General features: G+C 45.9%; 1 protein-coding gene across 2 annotated transcripts in view; it reads right to left on the bottom strand.

Annotated features, from left to right (window-relative positions):
• Positions 1-20,938, bottom strand: part of cyb561 (cytochrome b561) — a 31,349-nt gene that overhangs the window by 7,484 nt on the left and 2,927 nt on the right. The window contains exons 1-5 of one of the 2 annotated variants that reach the window (XM_087977992.1): positions 9,267-9,361; positions 8,377-8,615; positions 3,638-3,736; positions 2,884-2,987; positions 2,354-2,511 (exon numbers count right to left, since the gene is read on the bottom strand). In XM_087977992.1, coding sequence (XP_087834118.1) covers positions 2,354-2,511; positions 2,884-2,987; positions 3,638-3,736; positions 8,377-8,584 — 569 coding nt within the window. In that variant the 5' untranslated portion in view covers positions 8,585-8,615; positions 9,267-9,361. Of the gene's footprint in view, positions 1-2,353; positions 2,512-2,883; positions 2,988-3,637; positions 3,737-8,376; positions 8,616-9,266; positions 9,362-20,938 lie in introns of those variants that run through there. The other variant, XM_043694650.2, reaches the window with a different exon arrangement.

Below are 20,938 nucleotides of genomic sequence, written 5' to 3'. Positions count from 1 at the left end.
AAATATATTTTTTTCACTGTTCTGTACCTGTTATTTCTTGATCGTCTCTCTTTCTCTCGCTCCCCACTCTCTCATCACCTTTTTCCTCTCCTCGTCCCCCTTTGCTACCCTTCTCCCCTGTTTTCAATTTTGCCTCTGCTTCACCCCTCCCCCCATCCCCCACATATTTTGTCACATAGCACTGGCTTCAGTCTTGGTCATTCACAGCTCCTAATCTCCCTATAATCTCTCTATGTACTGTCATTATCACCTCGTTATTGCTACCTTTGCTTCTGGAACCATGACTCACCTTCTCTCAACCCAGTATAAATACCTCCCTATTTCTCCCTTTTTTTAGCTTTGACAAAGGGTCAGTTAGACTTGAAACGTCAGCCCTTTCCTCTCCTTACAGATGCTGCCAGACCTGCTGAGATTTTCCAGCATTTTCTCTTTTGGCCACTACAAACTGAACTCGAGGATGAACATATCCCATCAACCACCACCCTCTGTCTTCTTACAGCTAGCCAATTTCTGATCCAAACCGCTAAATCACTCTCAATCCCATGCCTCCATATTTTCTGCAATAGCTACTGTGGGGAACCTTATCAAACGCCTTACTGAAATCCATATACACCACATCAACTGCTTTACCCCCATCTACCTGTTTGGTCACCTTTTCGAAGAACTCAATAAGGTTTGTGAGGCACGACCTACCCTTCACAAAACCATGTTGACGATCCCTAATCAAATTATTCCTTTCTCGATGATTATAAATCCTATCTCTTATAACCTTTTCCAATACTAACCCACAACCAAAGTAAGGCTCACTGGTCTATAATTCCCAGGGTTGTCTCTACTCCCCTTCTTGAACAAGGGAACAACATGTGCTATCTTCCAGTCTTCTGACACTATTCCTGTAGACAATTATGACATAAAGATCAAAGCCAAAGCATCTGCAATCTCCTCCATAGCTTCCCAGAGAATCCTAGGATAAATCCCATCTGGCCCAGGCGACTTTTCTATTTTCACACTTTTCAGAATTGCTAACACCTCCTCCTTATGAACCTCAATCACATCTAGTCTAGTAACCTGTATCTCAGTACTGTATTCTCCTCAACAACATTGTCTTTTCCCTGTGTGAAAACTGACAAAAAATATTCATTTAGCGCCTCTCCTATCTCTTCGGAACTCCATGCACAACTTCCCACGACTGTCCTTACTCTAGACATTCTTTTATTCCTGATATACCTACAGAAAGCTTTAAGGTTTTCCTTGATCCTATCTGCCATCGACTTCTCATGTCCCCTTCTGGCTCTTGTTAGCTCTCTCTTTAGGTCTTTCCTGGCTAACTTGTAACTCTCAAACGCCCTAACTGAGCCTTCACATCTCATCCTAACATAAGCCGCCTTCTTCCTCTTGACAAGAGATTCAACTTCTTTCATAAACCACGGTTCCCTCACTTGACCACTTCCTCCCTGTCTGACCGGTACACACTTATCAAGGACACACAGTAGCTGTTCCTTGAATAAGCTCCACATTTCAAGTGTGTCCATCCCCTGCAGTTTCCTTCCCCATCCTATGCATCCCAAATCTTGTCTAATCACATCATAATCATCCAGACCTGATTGTAGGGAGTTAAGAATCACACAACACCAAGTTATAGTCCAACAGGTTTAATTGGAAGCACACTAGCTTTCGGAGCGACGCTCCTTCATCAGGTGAGTGTCCAATTAAACCTGTTGGACTATAACCGGGTGTTGTGTGATTCTTAACTTTGTACACCCCAGTCCAACACCGGCATCTCCAAATCATGATTGTAGGGAAATTGGGAAACATTGAAGGTGACAAAAGTGCAGAATTCCCTTCTGCAAATGCCAATAGATGCTCCATCCATTATTAATGTGAGATCTCCAATTGATTGGCATTTGTTATTGGAATGTGTCCAGGGTAAAGGGGTTTGGGTCACAAATCCAACATGACACAACTGCAAGGGGCTCTTGTTCCATGGTCTAATTGGCAATGACCAATTGGCCAGCATATGGCAGAGGACCATTTGGAGAGATCTGAGCCGAGACTGGAGAGGAGTTAATCTCATGGAGGTCTCATCCAACATCTATCTGCACAAGCTCTGCAGCAAGATGCCACTGAGAATCCAGCAATCCAGGCTCATCCTACTGGCCCTCACCCATTTTGCCCAGACTCTATGGTACAGACGCCAACTGTGGCACTGAGCTCAGCAGCTTGGCACAAGCTAGGGATCCACCATGTGACTTTCCGTAGCACTGGGCCACTGCATCCGCAAGGTAAGCCCCACATCCTGTTTGAGGACTTCACAAATGTCCTCTCCTCCCTGCAGTGTCCCAGTGATCCTCACCTGATGGAGAAGAGCAGTTTCTCAGTGATCCCGAGCAGGCAAGTCCCGATAGCCAGAACAAAGAGTGCAAGGCCAAAGAAGACATGTAGAGGCCGGTATGAGGCTCGGAGAGAGTAGGCCACACCAGGAAACAGGAAGAACACCAGTCCCAGCACCCACTGTGAAGGAGAGCCAAAACAAAACACACACTTTAACCTTCAACACTGACACAGCACGTGACAGGTAATGATATTGAAAAAGCAGGTCAACCAGGGAGTGGGTACAAGTCGCTCCAACTGGATCTACAGGACCATGGGAGATTTTATCATCCCCACTCCCTGAAGCCCAAACCCGTCTCATCCACCCAATTCCTTCATATTTCAGCTTCACCCCTTTCGATGCCATTTCCAAACAATTTAACATAGTCTGCATTTTTCCAAATAATCCACCTTTCCCTCGTTAGTTTAAGGGACAGGGAGGGAGAGTTCTGGGTAAATTGGCACTGGTCCTGGGCGACCCTTCCTGGAAGTGACACAGTGACGGGCACTAACCTGTGTGCAGAAGAGAATGACAGTTATGAGGCCGCACCAGCTGTGTAGACTGTACATGTTGGGTATATTCTGTGCTGAGTGGAACTGAAACACCGCAACCAAACCTAGGAGTTGGAAAAAATTGCACAATCAGAATCCACACATTTTAACCTCAGACGGTTGCTCATTCCCAGCCCCCGATCATGCACAAAGTCCGAGGGAGGTGCAACTCTCTCACAATGTCACCACCACCCTCATGTTGTTGGTCATCACATGCTGATTCCAGTAAACAACCAATGTTTGTCTGGGTCATTCAACCCAGCACATCCATGCTGACTCTCCGAACAGCATCCCACCCCATCCCTATAACCGTGCATTCCCCATGGCTAACCCACCCTGCCTGCACACCATGGCTAATTCATCTGCACATCTTTGTGACTGTGGGAGGAAACCCATACAGACACAGGGAGAACATACAAACTCCAAACAGACAGTTGCCCAAGATTGAAATCGAACCCAGGTTCCTGGTGCTGTGAGGCAGCAGTGCTAACCACTGAGCCACTGTGCTGCACCAGTCTCTATCCCCCTCATCCAACTCTCTCGCTCTCTCTCTTTCTGGCTCTTGCACTCTCTCTCACACACACTCTCTCTTGCTCGTGTCTCTTACATCTCTCCCAATTTTCATTTTGTTTGACTCCTTGTCATCCTACTCCCATTCAGACACCCCCCTCACAAGATGACACTGCCATTCCCACTGAACCCACATCAGGCCTACCAACAATGGTGGCTATCAATCCAATCAGGTGGATGGCTGTGTGTAGGATCTTCACGGTAGTTTTGTTCTCATGTTTGAACACTCGGTACACCAGGATTGCTGCAGGAGAAATACATTTAGTTATCAGTAACCGTCAGGAAGTGAGGATACGTCTTTGGTGATGTTCATCTCAGTCTCTTAGAGAAGGAGATTCTGAGTAAAGCACAGGATTTAGTTATGAAGACATTAGATTACCAAGAGATTACAGTGTTAGCAAGGGAGAGTCTGAGTCCCTTAAAACGTCACTTTTGAAAATTGAAAAACACACTTGAACATACAGGCTGATCAGGTGAAGCAACACCAGATAATCAGCAGCTCTGATTATAGCCTCCTTTATTCCACTCAACGTCCAGATATCATGGAATCATAGATCCCGACAGCAGGCCATTCGGCCCATCAAGTCCACACCAACTCACTGAAGAGCATGACACCCAGACCCAATCCACTAGCCTATCTCTGTAACTCTACATTTCCCATGGCTAACCAACCTGGACTACACATCCCTGAACACTGCGGGCAATTTAGCCAAGCCACTGAGCTGCATATCTTTGGACATAGAGAAAGCTATTATTGTAACGTAGGCTCTGGGAGATTGCCTGAGACATGATGAAACTAGAGAATGGGTGGTGAAGAGGTGTGAGAATGAGGTGTGCAAATAGGGCAAGCACATTAACAGTGTTCTGGGAGAACTTAACTGTGCTACAGACATATACCACAGCATTCCGTCAGTCTGCATTTTTATATCTGGCATTTAACCCTTTCAGCAGGAGCAGCCTCTGGACAGGTACATGGAGAGGTAAGGTTTAGATGGATATAGACTAAATATGGACAAATGGGAAGTGTTCAGTTTAGGAAACCCGGTCTGCATAGATGAGATGGAGCAAAGGGCCTGTGTCTGTGCTGTATAATTCTATGATTCTGGTCAATTCCAGCATCCCTCCTGTATTATAATGGAGGTGGGATTGGGGAACATTCTTGTGTATAATTTTTCTCTGTAACTTTAGATATACAGTCCTTCTTACCTCCCAATCCGTCTCCTTTTCCTTCAATTTCAAACACACCCACCCCATCCTGCCTTGCAATCGTGGTGTCAACTGGGATTGAGTCCATTCCTGGAGGATTCAGCTCACGATTTTCTGCCTATGCTCCAGCTATTGGCTGGACACCACATCCAACCCAGTGACATATTGACATCCTACACCAACCTGAAAACAGAACCATCCGCCAAACGGTCATCTCCTCCCACCCCATCGCACAACATTTTAACTTTCTTTATATCTGGTCAAGAGGAATGTTCAAAGAGGCATTTGTGCTGACAGAAATGATGACCATCTAGACCCCAAAAGGAGAATGAGACTCACAGAATGTTATGGTGCAAGACAAGGCCATTCACCTATCATGTCTGCACCAATTAGGCTGCCAATTTGCTGATGCTTCCCAAACATTGTTTCGTTCCCGGGAAATCTCTATTTTTTCCGCAACTGGGAATTTCCATTAACCAGAAACTGAACTGGACTAGCTAAATAAACACAGTGACTACAAGAGCAAGTCAGAGGCTAGGAATACTGCGGCGAGTAACTCACCTCTTGACTCCCCAAAGCCTTTCCACCATCTACAAGGTACAAATCAGGAGTCTGATGGAATCCTCCCCATGTGCCCTGGATGGGGACAGCTCTAACAACACTCAAGAAGCTCGACACCATCCAGGACAAAGCAGCCCGCATAATTGGCACCACATCCACAAGCACCCACTCCCTTCACCACTGACGCTGAGTAGCAGCAGTGTGTACTATCTACAAGATGCACTGTAGCAACTCACCAAGGCTCCTTAGACAGCACCTTCCAAGCTCAGGAACTCTAACCCATAAAATGACAAGGCCAGCAGATACATAGGAACACCACCACCTGTAAATACCCCTCTAAGTCATTCACCATCCTAATTTAGAAGAATAATACCAATCCTTCACTGTCAATTGACCAAAATCCTGGAACTTGGAGCCCAACAGCATTGTGGGTGTCCCTGCACCACATGGGCTGCAGAGTTCAAAGAGGTGGCGATAAGGGATAAGCAATAACTGTTGGTCTCGTCTGTGACAATCACACCCTATGGACATTTCTTTTAAACCTTGGGTACCCATTTTGTGTGCGTAGATCAAGAAACAGGAACAGGAGGAGATGACAGCACAGCTTTAGTTTCTGTGCCATTCAATTAGATCATTAGTGATTATTAATGACCTCTAATTACTTTCCATTGCCCCATGTTCTCATTTTGTTATTCTATGCTACACCCCTCCAATATCAAGGCTTTGGTGTCCTGAGCGATGTGTATCCCAGATGGAGTCTGCCCATGACTTGATAAAACTAGAGCCTGGCTTCCAGACTCTTACACTTAGGGCAAGGTTGAGTCTTCATGAGCCTCTACTTTTCCTGATTTGCTCTGTATTCCCGTGTTTTAATATGGCACTGACCTTCAATGTAGAAGGAGGTAGTTTCCTCCTGGTCCTTGGCTTTTCTGGCAGGGGTCAAGGGTAAATGTCTGAGGCTCCTGGTGAGACAATCCCAGGAACCAGGGCTTGTGATGGTCTGTTGTGTCACACTGCGTTTTGCCTGTATATGTGGAGCCATGCTGTGAGGCAGCTGGCTGTGGTAAACTGATGAAGAAGTAGGCTTGGTGGTAGAATTGTACAGCAGAAACTTGGGCCTTTGGCCCACTGTGTCTGAGACAGCCACCAAATACCTATCCTGTCCAAACCCATTTTCCAGGACTTGACCCATAACCTGGTATGCTGTGGCATTTCAAGTATTCATCTAAATAGCTCTTAAACAAACTAATGTTTGCTGCCTCTACCACCCTTCCAGATATACACCACCCGCTGAGTGAAATAATTCTACCTTAAATCTGCTCTAAACCTTGTGCCGCTTAACTTAAATCTATACCTTCTGATTACTGATCTGTCTACCAAGGGGAAAAGTATATGCATATCATGTCTATGTGACTCATAATTTAGTAGACCTCAATCAGGACCCTACTCACCTTCTCTATTCTAAAGAAAACAATCCCAGCCCATCGAAACTCTCCAGCCCTGGTGAGCTTCCTCTGCTGGAGAAATTATCAGATTATGAGACCTGCAGTTTCAGAGTAAGGTTTTGTTGTTGACTTGGGTATTACTATGTTTGGATGTAGCCTGGTGTTTGACTTCAACTCATGCTGGACACCACAGAATGGATTATAGAAATTAAATAGGGCCCCTCACAGTCAACTGGTCAATAACCATCAAGGAAGTGGAACGAGTCAGGGATGATTTGATTTAAATTAACCTGAGGGTGTAATTGAGTAAGCACAATTACGTTAACTGCACAGCTAGATAATTTTCCCCTTCCACAGTCAAAGAGTTTGAAATTGAATTCATCAAGCCCAAGGCCACAAACTGATCTGATTTTCTATGCCAAAGATCTCTGTTTGATTTGCAGTCAGCAGCTTATCTGTTTAGGAGCACATTTGCCATTCTCATTGTACCTGGAAATTTCATTAAAAGCACCAGTCTTCAGCAAATTGTCAGCTCTGGGATAGGTAAATGAATCCTTCATGTGACAGCCACTAGACACTGCTCAGGCATATTCCTGGGCCTGTTTGCAGAGACTGGATGCATGTCTGTTCAAATTAGAGTAATGGCAATGACCCTAGCTATTATTTGACCAAATGGTTTTCGTCTATGAATGATCAGCTTCACGTACTGCTCAGGGTTACTTAAGGACGTTCTCCCCCAGTTTTATTAACAGAGTGTAGCAGATGCTGCGAGGTTTGTAATTCTCAAATTTGCTGGTTTATAGCTTGTATTTCTATGGTATATTTAACCTATCGAAACATTCCAAGGTGCATTCTTACATTGCATTCACAAAGTAACATTAGGACAGGTGACCATAGTCAAAGCTTTAGGTTTTGAAGGGGTATGTTAAAGGGGGATGGAGAGGCACATACAGACATCTGGGGGGGGGGGGGGGGGTAATTCCAGAGCCTAGCATCTAGATGGTATCAGAATCAAAATCTTCCAAGGTCTCTGCTTGTTTCTCTGATCCCAACGTTTAATGGCTCCAGCCTGTCATTATTCTGTATTCTCAATGTACCTCCATGGTGTACTAACACAGCTTTAATGGGGATTAGGGAATGGTGGGGCACGGTGGCTCAGTGGTTAGCACTGCTGCCTCACTGCGCCAGGGACCCGGGTTTGATTCCAGCCTTGGGCGACTGTCTGTGTGGAGTTTGTACATTCTCCCCCTGTCTGTGTGGGCTTCCTCCCACAGTCCAAAGATGTGCAGGTTAGATGAACTGGCCAGGCTAAAATTGTCCATAGCGTTCAGAGATGTGTAGGTTAGGTGCATTAGTCAGGGGTAAACTTTGGAGAATGGGTCTGGGTAGATTACTCTTCGGAGGGTGGGGCGGACTTGTTAGGTCAAAGGGCCTGTTTCCACACTGTAGGGGTTTTATGAAGGCAAAATAGAAAGACTGGAAATTGATTTCTTGCTATATTATTCATATTTAATCAATAAATTGTGATGCAGACTCTGGTATATACACAAACACCTCTCACCAGCACTTGGGCGAGGGTGGGGCATTTTTTCACTTGCGACACAATCGTCTATTTAACAAAGTGTAATTTTTCAAACTGAAGAATCCAATGGAGAGTTTCTCCAGTACTCACAGTCTCCATAGAGGAAGATCATTCCAACCACCATACAGAGAGGGTGCACATTGAACTGGAGCGCACCTCCATCCCACGCAAACCCCCCTTCGTAGTGACCCATCCACACACCAGTCATGACCACAGCAGCTAGGCCAAGGATCTGAGTTGCTGCAATAAACCATGGCAGTAGGCCAGGCCTGTGCTCTTCCAAGGGGTTGCTTTCCATTGCAAGTTAGGTTTCCTCAGTCCACAGGGACCTGTCAAGGGAAGAAGATCAGTTCTTTAAGAAGCATTTCTAGAATAGCTGAAGGGTTTCTGTAATGTGTACAGGGAGCACAGCCTGACGCCTTATTGCCAGTGCCCCAAGCTTAAGAACATCATGTGACCCAATAAAGGAAGTGTTTGCCATGACTTGCTATTGAGGGTAGATACTGAGTACAAGCCATACTGCAACGGACTACTCTCCACTTGACCATTCACACTAAAGTACTCACGTGATTGGCATCCCATCCATCACCTTCAGCATTCATTCTTTCTTCATTACCAATGTAGAGCCAGTATTGTATACCATCTATCAGCTGCGCTGCAGCAACTCACCAAGGCTCCTTTGACCGCACCTTCCAAACCCAGGACCACTTCCATCGCCAAGGACAGCAGGTACATGGGAACACCACCACATGCAAGCTTCCCTCCAAGTGATGGCCTAGTGGCATTATCACTGGACTGATAATCCTGAGACCCATATAATGTTCTAGGGACCAGGGTTCAAATCCCACCACAGCACATGGTGGAATTTAATTAAAAACATAAACCTGGAATTAAGAGTCGACTGATGACCATGAGTCCATTGTTGGAAAAACCCATTTGGTTCACCAATGTCCTTTAGAGAAGGAAGCTGCCATCCTTACCTGGTCCGGCCTGTGACTGCAGGCTCACAGCAATTGGTTGACCTGTAATTACCCTCTGGGCTATAAATGCTGGTCTAGACAGCGATGCCCTCATCCCATATATGAACAGCAAAAAAGCCATTTACCATCCTGACTCAGAATTATATCACCATCCCTTCACTGTTGCTATGGGAACATTCTCCTGCAAACAGCACTGAGTCTACCAACACCACATGAATATCAACTGCACATCACCAACATCCCCAAGGGCAATTCAAAATGAAGGGAAATGAGAAATCTGAGCTGCAGTTAGCCCCCCAAACCTAGCCTACTGAATAATAAGATCATGACTGAAACAAAAAGAGAGAATGCTGGAGAAACTCAGCAGATCTGGCAGCACCTGTGGAGAGAGAAAGAGTTAAACTTTTGAGTCTGGTATGACCTTTTTTTCAGAACTGGCTGGTCTGGTTGTGAGCTTACCTGCATGCATCCCATAACTCCTGACTCCATTGTTAAACAAAAAATAAAGTTGTCTAAGGCAGCATTGAATGTATTTAAAGAGTCAGCCTCCACTGCTCTGCACTGCTCTCAGGCAAGGAGAATTCCCAAGATGATTAACCCTCTCTGTCTTAAGTGGGAGGCCCATTATTTCAAAACTGTGTCCTGCGGTTTCAGATTTCCCCACAAAAGAAAATGTCCTCTCAGCATTCACCCTGTCAAGTCCCCTCAGGATCTGTTATGTTTCAGAAAGATCACCCCACCACTGCGTACAGGCCCGACCTACTCCACCTTGCCTCATAAAATAATCTGTTACTCCAGAAGAAGGGCTTATGCCCGAAACATCGATTCTCCTTCTCCTTTGATGCTGCCTGACCTGCTGCGCTTTTTCAGCAACACATTTTTAAACTCCAGAAACCAGTCAAACGATCCTTCTCTGAATTGCTTTCAATGCAATCCTATCCCTTCCGAAGTAAGGAGATTAAATCCAATCACGGTATTCCACATGTGACCTCACCAATATTCTGCTTTTAACTCCATACCTTTTGCAAGAAAAATCCGCATTCTATTTGCCTTCTTGGTTTCTTGCTGTATTTGTGTGATGACATTTTGTGATTTATGAATCACAACATTCTGCTCTTTCTGCTTAAATAATACTGGTTTCCTGTCCTTCCTGCCAAATATTCTTGCATTATTTTCTATCGGCAAAATTCCGTGTACCAAATGTATGCCCACACACATCACCAATTTAATTTCCTTTGTATCCTCCCCACAACTTGGTTTTCTACTTAACTTCACATTGTCAGTATGTCTGGCTACAATGTCACTGCTCCCTTCACACAAAACATTGTTGTGGATTTTAAACAGTTAAGGTCTCAGTACTGATTTCTGTGCAGTTTATCAATCTGAGAGTGTCACATCAGTCCCAAATACCTTTCCTGTAAGTTAATCATTCTCCAGTAAAGCTAATTATATCACCCTCACACCATTCACCTTCTTTGCCTAGTTACCTTTTTATAAGGCATCTTATCAAATTACGTTTGGAAATTGAAATAAACAACAGCTGCTGGGGTCACTTGACCCGAAACATTAAACACAAAAGAACAAAAGGGAACTGCAACACAGGCCCTCCAAGCCTGTGCCGATCATTGTGCCCTAACCCAACCAAAAACAAACCTTCTATCCCTCTATTCCTTCCCTATTCCTGTAACCATCCAGATGCCTCTAAAACGTTGTGATTGTGCCGGCTTCCACCACCTCTTCTGGCACTGTGTTCCAGGCTCCTACCACTCTCTGCACGAAAAACTTCCCCCGGCACATCTCCCTTAACCTGACCCCTCTCCCCTTGAACCTGTGACCCCTTTTAATAGAACAAGAACAATACAGCACAGAACAGGCCCTTCGGCCCACGATGTTGTGCCGAACATTTGTCCTAGCTTAAGCACCCATCCATGTACCTATCCAATTGCCGCTTAAAGGTCACCAAAGATTCTGACTCTGCCACTCCCACAGGCAGCGCATTCCATGCCCCCACCACTCTCTGGGTAAAGAACCCACCCCTGACATCTCCCCTATACCTTCCACCCTTCACCTTAAATTTATGTCCCCTTGTAACACTCTGTTGTACCCGGGGAAAAAGTTTCTGACTGTCAACTCTATCTATTCCCCTGATTATCTTATAAACCTCGATCAAGTCACCCCTCATCCTTCACCATTCCAATGAGAAAAGGCCTAGCACTCTCAACCTATCCTCGTACGACCTATTCTCCATTCCAGGCAACATCCTGGTAAATCTTCTCTGCACCCTCTCCAAAGCTTCCACATCTTTCCTAAAGTGAGACGACCAGAACTGCACACAGTACTCCAAATGTGGCCTAACCAAGGTCCTATACAGCTGCAACATCACCTCATGACTCTTGAATTCTATCCCTCTGCTAATGAACGCTAATACACCATAAGCCTTCTTACAAGCTCTATCCACCTGAGTGGCAACTTTCAAAGATCTATGAACATAGACCCCAAGATCCCTCTGCTCCTCCACCTCACTAAGAACCCTACCGTTAACCCTGTAATTGAAACTTCAATCCTGGTACGAAGCCTCGGACTATCCACCCTGTTTATGTTTCTCTTCATTGTGGAGACCTCTATCAGGTCTCCTCTCAGCCGCCATCTTTCCAATGTGAAAACAATCCTGGTCTGTTTAACCTTTCCTCAGAGTCAATGCCCTCGAGACCAGGCGACACCCTGGTGAACCTTCTCTGCACTCTCTCCAAAGCTTCCACATCCTTCTGGTAATGTGGCGACCAAACCTGCACCCAATACTCCAGATGCAGCCTAACAAAAGTTTTACCGAGCTGTAAAATGGTTTGTTGACTCTTGTACTCCATGCCCTGGCCAATGAGGGTGAGCATGCCATCTGCTTGCTTCATCACCTTGGTCACTTGTAGGGAACCGTGGACCTGCGCACACAGATCCGTTTTTATGGTAATGTTCCTAAGGGTTCTGCCATTTACAGTTCAATCATAGTAAATTTGATCCTCCAAAATGCATCACCTCACATTTGTCTGGATTGAACTCCATTTGCCATTTCTGTGCCCAAGTCGCCACTCTATCTATATCCTTTCAGAATCACCTGCACTATCGGCAACTCTACCAAGCTTTGTGTCATCTGCAAACTTACTAATCAGACCACCCACATTTTCCTCCAGGTCATTTATATATGCTACAGACAACAGAGGGCCTAAGACTGGTCCCTGTGGAACACCACGAGTTACTGGTCTTCATTCTGAAAAATATCCTTCCACCATTACCCTCTGTCTGCTATGGCCAAGCCAGTTTTGTCCCCATGACTTGTCTTACCTGCCTATCTTCTTCTCCACCTAGCCACTCCACCCTCCACCCTCCACCCCCCCCCCCCCCCCCCCCAGCACCGACATATCACCTTCATCCCCACCCCCACTCACCTATGGTACTCTATGCTACTTTCTCCCCACCCCCACCCTCCTCTCACTTATCTCTCTACCCTTCAGGCTCTCTGCCTGTATTCCTGATGAAGGGCTTTTGCCTGCGATTTTCCTGCTCCTCGGATGCTACCTGAACAGCTGTGCTCTTCCAGCACCACTGATCCAGAATCTGGTTTCCAGCATCTGCAGTCTATTGTTTTTACCGTGTATCCATCTAGCCAGCCTACCCCAAATCCCATGTGATTTAAATCTTTGTAACACTGATTTCTCTCCACAGATGCTGCCAGACCTGCTGAGCTTTTCCAGCAATTTCTGTTTATGTTTCACATCTACCAGTTCCCCTTTACCCACCTAATTCCCAATCACAAAACCATATTGACTCTGTCTGATTATATCATGACTTTCTAAATGTCAAATAACTCTTGAATATTTAGATCTCAACCTTGGTCACTGTGCAACCATGTTTTTGGAACTGCTAATACATCATACACTTTTTGCCTATTTGTGATATTGATTCATTCATTATGTTGCAAATGTTGAGAGAATTCAGATATAAAGGGTGGCATAGTGTCTCAGTAGTTAGCACTGCTGCCTCACAGCACCGGAGACCCAGGTTCAATTCTAGCCTCGGGTGACTGTCTGTGTGGAGTTTGCACATTCTCCCTGTGGCTGCATGGGTTTGCACCAGTTTCCTCCCACTGTCCAAAGATGTGATGATCAGGTTACTTGGCCATGCAAAATTGTCCATCGTGTTAGATGCATTAGTCAGGGGTAAGTGTAGAGAAATGGGTCTGGGTGGGTTACTCATCGGAGGGTTGGTGTAGACTTGTTGGGCCAAATGGCCTGTTTCCACAGCTTTTAATTCTGTTTTTTTAACCGTTTTTTGTCAACTTTGACATCATCTGTTGGCATGGTGTTATTTTTGTACACTCTAGCGTTTCCTCATATACTCTGGTTTCAGTATCCAAATCGCTATCCTTCTCTTTAATCTTCCAAATTACATCTGATGTGAACTCTCCCCTGTACCCCGCACCCACCCCCACCTCAACTGTTTACCCTAATTAAGTAATTTGTCAAGGCACTGGTCTCAATGAAAACACTCTCTCATGTGGTTACTGTTAATGGGCCTGTACATCACTCTCACAATGACATCTTGCCTTTAAAGCCACTTCCACATTTTGTTTTTTCTGAGCTTAATCATCCTTCTCTATTGTACTAATACCATCATTCCCATCTATCATTTAAAAATGCTGTGCACTCCCCAATATTTAGGTCTCAGTCGATGTCATCCTTCAGTCCTTGCGTCTGATACCATCCTTATTAGATTACACTTATTTTTATTAATTGCAATTAGTTTATCTACTTCATGTCGAATGATTTTACTACTTTTGTAATCTCTAACTGTTTCTGTTCAGTTGCAATGAAATCTGCATTATCTACCCCTCCTGCCATGATCTGATCATCATTTCACATATAAATATCTTCCTTTCTTGACTTGTCTCTCTTTGATTTACCACAACTTCCCGGGCTCCCACTATTTAGTTTAAAATCTTTCATATTTCCCCAGCTTATATTTCCTCAGTTATGTTACACCTGGAATGGTTCAGGTGGAGATTATCCGAATGGGGACCGATCCCACTTTCCTCAGTACTGGTGTCAGTGCTCCACTAATCTCTGACCCATGTATTCCCTTCTCTAACCTTGTTTGCCCTCTGCTAAATTGCACTGGCTTAGTAATAATTCAGAGATTATTAAATTTGACATTCCACTTCTTGATGGAGTCCCCCACATTTGACTGTGTCAAATCTCCCTTTTTGTCCTGTTGGTGTGGCACCTATGTGGACCATGATAACTAGATCCATTCCCTGCCACTGTAAGCTCCTCTCCAGGTGTGAGCAGGTGTCTGACCCCTGCCATTGGGGAGATAACACAGCTGTCTCTACTCTGTTTCAAGCCAATCGTGTCAATCATAGAATCCTTACGATGTGGAAACAGGCCATTTGGCCCATCCTGTCCACATTGACCCACACCCTCATCCCTACCCTATCCGTGTAAACCTGCATTTCTGATGACTAATCCACTCTGGACACAATGGGCAATTTAGCACGGCTAACCCAGCTAACCTGACTATGGCAGCAAACCCGAACATGTGTAGGAAACCCACGCAGACATGGGGAGAGTGTGCAAGCTCCATACAGACAGCCGCCTGAGGGGAGAATCACACCTAGGTCACTGGTGCTGTTAGGCAGCGGCGCTAACCCTCTCACTCACCGTGCCCTCTTACCCTTGTTGTTGGCATCACCCCACTTTGCCAACCAACCATTCAGCCAACTGAGTAAAAGTGACCCCCATTCTCCGTCCAACAACACATTTTCTTTGTACCTTCCAATTTGAATGCCTTCCTGGACCATGGTGCTATGGCCACTTCACTCATCACACACACAGCCCCCACTCTATTCAAACACACAGCCCCCACTCTAGTTAAACACACAGCCCTCACTCTATTTAAACACCCAGCCCCCACTCTGTTTAAACACACAGCCCCCACTCTGTTTAAACACCCAGCCCCCACTCTGTTTAAACACACAGCCCCCACTCTAGTTAAACACACAGCCCACACTCTGTTTAAACACACTGCCCACACTCTAGTTAAACACACAGCCCCCACTCTAGTTAAACACACAGCCCCCACTCTGTTTAAACACACAGCCCCCACTCTGTTTAAACACCCAGCCCCCACTCTGTTTAAACACACAGCCCCCACTCTAGTTAAACACACAGCCCCCACTCTGGTTAAACACACAGCCCCCACTCTAGTTAAACACACAGCCCCCACTCTGTTTAAACACACAGCCCCCACTCTAGTTAAACACACAGCCCCCACTCTGTTTAAACACACAGCCCCCACTCTAGTTAAACACACAGCCCCCACTCTGTTTAAACACCCAGCCCCCACTCTGTTTAAACACACTGCCCCCACTCTAGTTAAACACACAGCCCCCACTCTGTTTAAACACACAGCCCCCACTCTAGTTAAACACACAGCCCCCACTCTGGTTAAACACACAGCCCCCACTCTAGTTAAACACACAGCCCCCACTCTGTTTAAACACACAGCCCCCACTCTGGTTAAACACACAGCCCCCACTCTAGTTAAACACACAGCCCCCACTCTGGTTAAACACACAGCCCCCACTCTAGTTAAACACACAGCCCCCACTCTGTTTAAACACACAGCCCCCACTCTAGTTAAACACACAGCCCCCACTCTGGTTAAACACACAGCCCCCACTCTGTTTAAACACACAGCCCCCACTCTGTTTAAACACACTGCCCCCACTCTGTTTAAACACACAGCCCCCACTCTAGTTAAACACACAGCCCCCACTCTGTTTAAACACACAGCCCCCACTCTAGTTAAACACACAGCCCCCACTCTGTTTAAACACACAGCCCCCACTCTGTTTAAACACACAGCCCCCACTCTAGTTAAACACACAGCCCCCACTCTATTTAAACACACAGCCCCCACTCTGTTTAAACACCCAGCCCCCACTCTGTTTAAACACCCAGCCCCCACTCTGTTTAAACACACAGCCCCCACTCTGTTTAAACACCCAGCCCCCACTCTGTTTAAACACACAGCCCCCACTCTAGTTAAACACCCAGCCCCCACTCTGTTTAAACACCCAGCCCCCACTCTGTTTAAACACACAGCCCCCACTCTAGTTAAACACCCAGCCCCCACTCTGTTTAAACACCCAGCCCCCACTCTGTTTAAACACACAGCCCCCACTCTGTTTAAACACCCAGCCCCCACTCTGTTTAAACACACAGCCCCCACTCTAGTTAAACACCCAGCCCCCACTCTGTTTAAACACCCAGCCCCCACTCTGTTTAAACACCCAGCCCCCACTCTGTTTAAACACACAGCCCCCACTCTAGTTAAACACACAGCCCCCACTCTGTTTAAACACACAGCCCCCACTCTAGTTAAACACCCTACAAGAACCTCAAACCTGTTGTACAGTCCAAGAGTCCTGCAGATTTTTTCCTTGGTCTCCTTTCCCCATCTCACCTGCTGTCATAGTTACCTGTTCCTGACCAGTGACCAAGTCCCTCAGCGCAGGACAGGGACTGCCTTCTTTCTTTGGCTAATTCCGCCCTCCGTGATTTTCCTCAGTGTTTGTGCTTCAGCCTCCAGCTTTGAGTCAAAGCTGCATATTTTGCAAACACTTACTACAAACATGTTCACCCTGGGTCACACTGGCATCACAAAACTCCCACAATGTGCAATTGCACCGGCATCCTTCATCTGTTTTCATGAGCTATTTAATTATTTGGTTGACTTACCTATATTTTTCCTTTTTCTCCATTTTACTAACCTTACCCGTACTATTAACCTCCTGAACTATTATGAAACTTACTACTAGAATAGGCCTTGTTCACTTCCCACACGCTCACCGAGCAGCTAGTTTCAGCATGCACTGCACAGCAAGAACTAATTCTCATGGGACAAAGGAGCATTTCCATCCCCTTCTAACCCCCTCACTCAACAAACTCCCAGCATTAGGTGCAGAAGGCCTGCTCACTGAATGTGGGTATGGGTGCTAAATGACCATAGAACATACACAGAACATAGAACATTACAGTGCAGTACAGGCCCTTCGGCCCTTAATGTTGTGCCAAACTGTGGAACCAATCTGAGACCCATCTAACCTACACTATTCCATTTTCATCCATATGTTTATCCAATGACCATTTAAATGCCCTTAAAGTTGGTGAGTCTACTACTGTTGCAGGCTGTGCCTTCCATGCCATTACCATTCTCTGAGTAAAGAAACTACCTCTGACATCTGTCCTATATCACCCTCAATTTAAAGCTTTGTACTCTCGTGCTAGCCATCACCGTCTGAGGAAAAAGGCTCTCCCTGTCCACCCTATCTAACCCTCTGATTATCTTATATGTCTCTATTAAGTCACCCCTCAACCTTCTTCTCTCTAACGAAAACAGCCTCATGTCCCTCAGCCTTTCCTCATAAGACCTTCCCTCCATACCAGGCAACATCTTAGTAAATCTCCCCTGAACCTTTTCCAAAGCTTCTACATCCTCCCTATAATGCAGAGACAAGAACTGTACACAATACTCCAAGTGCAGCCGCACCAGAGTTTTGTACAGCTGCAGCATAACCTCATGGCTCCGAAACTCAGTCCCTCTACCAATAAAAGTGAACATACCATCTGCCTTCTTAACAACCCTATTAACCTGGGTGGCACCTTTCAGGGATCTATGCACATGGACACCGAGATCTCTCTGCTGATTTACATGACCAAGAATCTTACCATTAGCCCAGTACTCTTCATTCATGTTATTCCTTCCAAAGTGAATCACCTCACACTTTTCCTCATTAAACTCCATTTGCCACCTCTCAGCCCAGCTCTGCAGCTTATCTTTATCCCTCTGTAACCTGCAACATCCTTCAGCACTGCCCACAAATCTGCCTACCTTAGTGTCACTCGCAAATTTACTAACTCATCCTTCTATGCCCTCAACCAGGTCTTTTATAAAATGACAAACAGCAATGCCCCCAAAACAGATCCTTGTGGTATCCCACTAATGACTGAACTCCAGGATGAACATTTCCCATTAACCACCACCCTCTGTCTTCTTTCAGCTAGCCAATTTCTGATCCAAACAACAAAGTCACCCTCAATCCCATTCCTCTGTATTTAGTGCAATAGCCCACCGTGGGGAACCTTATCAAACGCCTTACTGAAATCCATATACAGCACATCAACCGCTTTACCCTCATCCACCAATTTGGTCATCTTCTGAAAGAACTCAATAAGGTTTGTGAGGCATGACCTACCCTTTGCAAAACCGTGAAGTAACTTATTTAAGATCGATAGATCACGAGAAGCAAAAATCTGTGAGATGATCTGGTCAAGAAACCATGGGCTGAATTTTATGTATTTTGGCTAAGTCTGAGTTCCGGCATGAGGCCTAGCAAGTTTACACATGACATCTGACCAGATTTGTCTCTTTAAGCCGGAGCTCCGCTGTAAGTAAGTACTGGGTTACAGACACTAAGAATACAAGGAGAAAAAGCCCAGGAAAAGAAAAGGTGAAACCTGCAGACCCTGAGCAGGGGCACAGGGTCATCACAAATCAGCAAACGTGACCTTTGTGAAGTTTGAATGAGATTTGGTGAGCCTCAATGTCACTAACTCCAGGAGGATTACTGAGAAATCCATTGGATCCTCAGGGATATGGGCCAAGTGCGAGCAAATGGGACTACTTTGGTTTGGGAAACTGGATCAGTCTGGATAAGTTTAACTGAAGAATCTGTTTCTGTGCTGCATGATTCTATGAACCCATCCTATGCCAGCTGTCACATCCAATTCCAACCCCACCCAGTCATGTGTCTTTCCCAGAATGACTTGCATATATCCCAGAATGCATGAGCATCCCTTGCTCATAACCCCATTGTTTGAGAGTGTGGCGCTGCAAAAACACAAGCAGGTCAGGCAGCATCCCAGGAGTAGGAGAATCGATGTTTCGGACAGAAGCCCTTCATCAGGATGCTGCCTGACCTGCTGTGCTTTTCCAGCACCACAGTCTCAACTCTGATCTCCAGTATCTGCATTCCCCCCTTCGTCCATTGTTTAAAGACTGCTGTGCAGCCAGAGAAATACTGCTCGTCTGGTGCTGCCTAGCACTGTTGCTGCTGTTTCCTCTGGGCTCCTGTGCTCTGTGACAGGGACCTGGAGGCCTTTGCTGTGCTGATGCACTGCCAACGCTCCTATTCCAGGAGACGCAGTAGAGGCTGTGACATCTGCGTGGGCGCCATATTGGAGGATTAGATTACTGACAGTGTGGAAACAGGCCCTTCAGCCCAATAAGGTAAAAACAATGACTGCAGATGCTGGAAACCAGATTGTGGATCAGTGGTGCTGGAAGGGCACAGCAATTCAGGCAGCATCCAACGAGCAGTGAAATCGACGTTTCAGGCAAAAGGAATCCTGTGGGAGGAAACCCACGCAGACACGGGGAGAATGTATAAACTCCACACAGTCAGTCGCCTGAGGCGGGAATTGAACCCAGGTCCCTAGCGCTGGGAGGCAGCAGTGCTAACCACTGTGCCACCGTGCTGCCAAGGATGGGCCCGTATTGCAATAAAAAGATCAATGACCTTCTCCACTCCCCCAGGGTAAGTGCCACCATCTTCTCCCTGTCCATCTCTGTGACTGTATCCACACCCCACCATCTTCTCTTCAGGAAATTGCATTTTGTCCATTATGGGAGGAAGTGTAAGGGAGAATATTTCATGCCCAGGGCTTTCTTTACTTTCTAATGGTCTGTGCATCGGTGATTACACTGAGCTCACATGGTGGGGGTGAGTGATTAATTTCCTTGAATGTTTCTCACTGGTTTAAACTCCAACAGGACATCCAGGTGAGATCCAAGAAACTACCTTCTCCAAGCAATGGAATTCCATCAATGTGTCTCAACTGGGGGCATGGGACAGGAACACAGAATTGACAGCTCAGTTTACACTTTGTAAAAGCAGCAAGTGTAATCCCTCCACAGCAGGCAAAAACAGCACTGTGTTGTTCTAAAGTGTTATGTAAATAGCCACTAATTCATGCACTCCCCAGGATCATTAAATTTGGGTAGAAATATGACTGGCAAATGAATCCAAACATCACATGGTCAAATCTCCAGGAATCTTCTCAACTGCGGTTAGCAACCCTGACAGAAAGGCACTGCAGCAAGTTGGCCACAGGTTTCCCAAGATGATGTTGAGCTGAGATGTAAACTGATTGGGAATATCCTGCCTGTGGAACAAACCAAAATGTGGGGAGCTATAAACCACAGACCGTCATTCCAAAGTGGAATTCAGGGCAAGTTCTTTACTCAACAATACAATTGTGGAATTGTGGTCAGGTAGGGCAAACACTTCAGTTAAAGTGTTCATTCCCTCCATTTGGCAGGAACCAAGTGATTTTCTTTAATTGCATGCCCTGGCCCTGGGTGTGTTTGTCGGGCAGTTAAAGACATGCTGACTGCTGTCAGAACCTTCCGGATTGTAATTGTCTGCTGTCAGATCGAAAGGCCGATTGCACACCGCAAGCAGGAAGCTGGCCCTCATACTGGTCTGCTCAGGCCTATGCGAATTTTCCAAGAAGCCAAAACCTTGGCTGGAGTTTTACGCAGTGTCTGGAACACTC

Source organism: Chiloscyllium plagiosum, unplaced genomic scaffold (assembly GCF_037043375.1).
Source record: "Chiloscyllium plagiosum isolate Xiang-an unplaced genomic scaffold, Cpla_swu_hap1 HiC_scaffold_32, whole genome shotgun sequence".
NCBI classification, from domain to species: domain Eukaryota; kingdom Metazoa; phylum Chordata; class Chondrichthyes; order Orectolobiformes; family Hemiscylliidae; genus Chiloscyllium; species Chiloscyllium plagiosum.
This window is presented reverse-complemented; position numbering and strand designations above follow the sequence as displayed.